General features: G+C 37.1%; 1 protein-coding gene across 1 annotated transcript in view; it reads right to left on the bottom strand.

The window, feature by feature from the left end:
• The window catches only part of slc51a (solute carrier family 51 member A), a 15,492-nt gene that overhangs the window by 1,266 nt on the left and 11,701 nt on the right, over window positions 1-2,525 (bottom strand). Inside the window, exons 6-8 of the mRNA XM_014018787.1 lie at window positions 1,288-1,434; window positions 1,084-1,189; window positions 1-217 (exon numbers count right to left, since the gene is read on the bottom strand). Coding sequence (XP_013874241.1) covers window positions 69-217; window positions 1,084-1,189; window positions 1,288-1,434 — 402 coding nt within the window. The 3' untranslated portion in view covers window positions 1-68. The remainder of the gene's footprint in view (window positions 218-1,083; window positions 1,190-1,287; window positions 1,435-2,525) is intronic.

Genomic DNA, 2,525 nt, shown 5'->3' on the forward strand with positions numbered 1-2,525 from the left:
ACACACACACACACACACACACACACACACACACACACGCACACTTAAAGTCACTGGGATGAATCCTCTCACGCAGAGTTCGATAACGCAACCATGCAGGTGTTTTCCTTGTTGTTGTGCTCTTCTGTGGGTAAGGGGTTGTACTGTCGTCGATACAGCAGCCGTGTGACCAGCGTGATGATGAACATTTCCAGGATCAACAGCTGCTGACTCAGCACTATAGACACACACACAACAATAAGTCATCCAGGAGTCACACAGGATGTTCCAGTTAACTAGAAGTTAATATACTGACAAAAACTGTTTTTAGTTTGGCTAAGATTCCGCCACATATTGGTTTTTTATATTCTGTTCACAGTTTTTTCACAGTTTGTCAGTTTTGCAGCATTTAATTAAAATTGACTGCAACAGAATTAAAATAAAGCAAAACAAACCCAGAAAAAAACTGCTTTAAGTTTGTGTTTCTAGAAAAATAAGTTTGGAGGGCATGAGCAAAACAAGCTGCATCTTGAGTCTGTCCTGATAATTAGGGCCTTTTTATAAAAATGACCCGTTTGAAAAAAAAATAGTTTAATTTTGACCAAATGGAGAAAAGTAGGAAACTACGCCAACAGCAGCAGCCAGCTGTAGCACTTCCAGTGCAGCCTGGAGTAGGAGGTGTTCCAGGACAGCAGCAAGTTCAAACTAGCCATTAGCTCATCAAATCAGGCAGCATTAAACATTGTTTCTTCAAGTCAAAAAGTCATTCAAAGAGCTATCTACAGCAGGTAAGATATTATTTGTTCATAGCCTTTTTACACAAGATCTGAACTCTTCCTTTATGTTGAACTCAAACTTCCTCACAGGTGCTGATGTTGCAGAAAGAAGTGATTCAAACTAAATGTTATAATTTCACAATAAAGGTTTGAAAACTGACATTACAGCCAAACTAAAACCTTCAGCCACAAGTGGAAAATCTAAAACGTCAGTCCTCTGATCTAAAAGSTTCGGTGTAAACAGAAATTTAGCGCCGACGGTTATTTTAATGTAAAGTAAGCTTCCGACACAGGCTGGATCAGAGTCTGGACCACCAGGTGAACTCACTGTATCCTCTGGCCTGAGATGAGAACGGCGGAGAGCAGGCGATGATTCCGTTCATGGCCAGGATGTTGATGATGGCCGTCTGCAGCTGGCTCAGGATCAGCACCAGCTGCCCACGCAAACACACACCAACACACACAGACACACACACTGTGTCATTTACCTGTCGGCTCTAACAGAAAAAAAAAACACCTGCTGCTGTCCTACCTGGTACATGGCGTACTTRGGAACGATCTTTATTGTTTGTAAGGTGGTCTTCAGGTGCATGAAGAGGATTCCCACGGGCCACAGAGCGGTGATGGTCAAAACGCCCACAAACGGGTTGATCCAGATCGCTGCCCCGGTGATTTTCTTCTGAAATATTTTTGTGTTGAACGACAGGAAAAAGCAGTTAAGAGGTGCATGAAACAGTTTGTACACCAGGCCTCAGATGTTTAAGTGACAGCTTAACAGCTAAAAGCTAACATTAGCATGACGCTAACTCTTAGTAAAAAGTAGTATACTTTAAAGTTTAAGAGTATCAAGTATAGGCACCATGCACTTGTAGTGTACCAGAAATTATACTATTTTAATACTCGTTCGTACTAAATTGTGACATTTTTTGTTTATAAAAAGTATACTTTAAGTATACTGCTACAATGTTTACTTACCATAAAGAAGTATACTTTAAGTACGTCATTAAGTATACTGAAGTATATAAACGTCACGTGTATGTCCCCATGTGTCTTTTATTTACCATGTACACTGATATAAGTATACAAGCAGTTTAATTGCAAGTATACTTCTAGCACTAAATTGGCCCACAATAAGTTTATGAAAGTATACTCAGATGTATACTGAATGTAATCTAAGTATACTTTTAGTTTAATCTTGAAATATACTACAAATAAACTAGTCTAAGTAAAAAGGTACTTTCAGTGTACTTCTACAGTTTCTTGGCCAAAAGTTTAAACATTTTTATAGACTTAGTATACTTAAACTGTTAGTATACTTTTAGTAAAAGCCAAGTATAGTGTAAGATAAACTTGGTTAAGTGTATCTCAGATAAAAAGTAAACTGGAAGGATACTCTTTTTTGTTTAAAATTAGTATACTTAAAAGGATAAGACTCTTTGCTAAAGGAAATGGATAAGCCAAAAACCATGAAATTAAAGATAAATAGACATTTCCAGTGAGTTTTTTAAGACAGTTATGTTTGAAACATTCAAACAGTTAATATTCCCATTTTTAAGAATCATATTGCCTTTTACTTCTTGTCTGTTAAACTAAATTGTGAATTTATGGCACAGTAAGCTTTAAAATCCTCATTTACTCAGTGGTTTTCTTTAAAATAAATACATTTTCTTTATGTGAGGTAAATACAAATTAAACATTTGTATCATTAAAGAGGTCTCTTTCTCAAAGAGTTCCCCTTTGATGTCACTTCTTGTTTCACTTTGGCTGAGC

The sequence above is a fragment of the Austrofundulus limnaeus genome, unplaced genomic scaffold, assembly GCF_001266775.1.
Source record: "Austrofundulus limnaeus strain Quisiro unplaced genomic scaffold, Austrofundulus_limnaeus-1.0 Scaffold201, whole genome shotgun sequence".
NCBI classification, from domain to species: domain Eukaryota; kingdom Metazoa; phylum Chordata; class Actinopteri; order Cyprinodontiformes; family Rivulidae; genus Austrofundulus; species Austrofundulus limnaeus.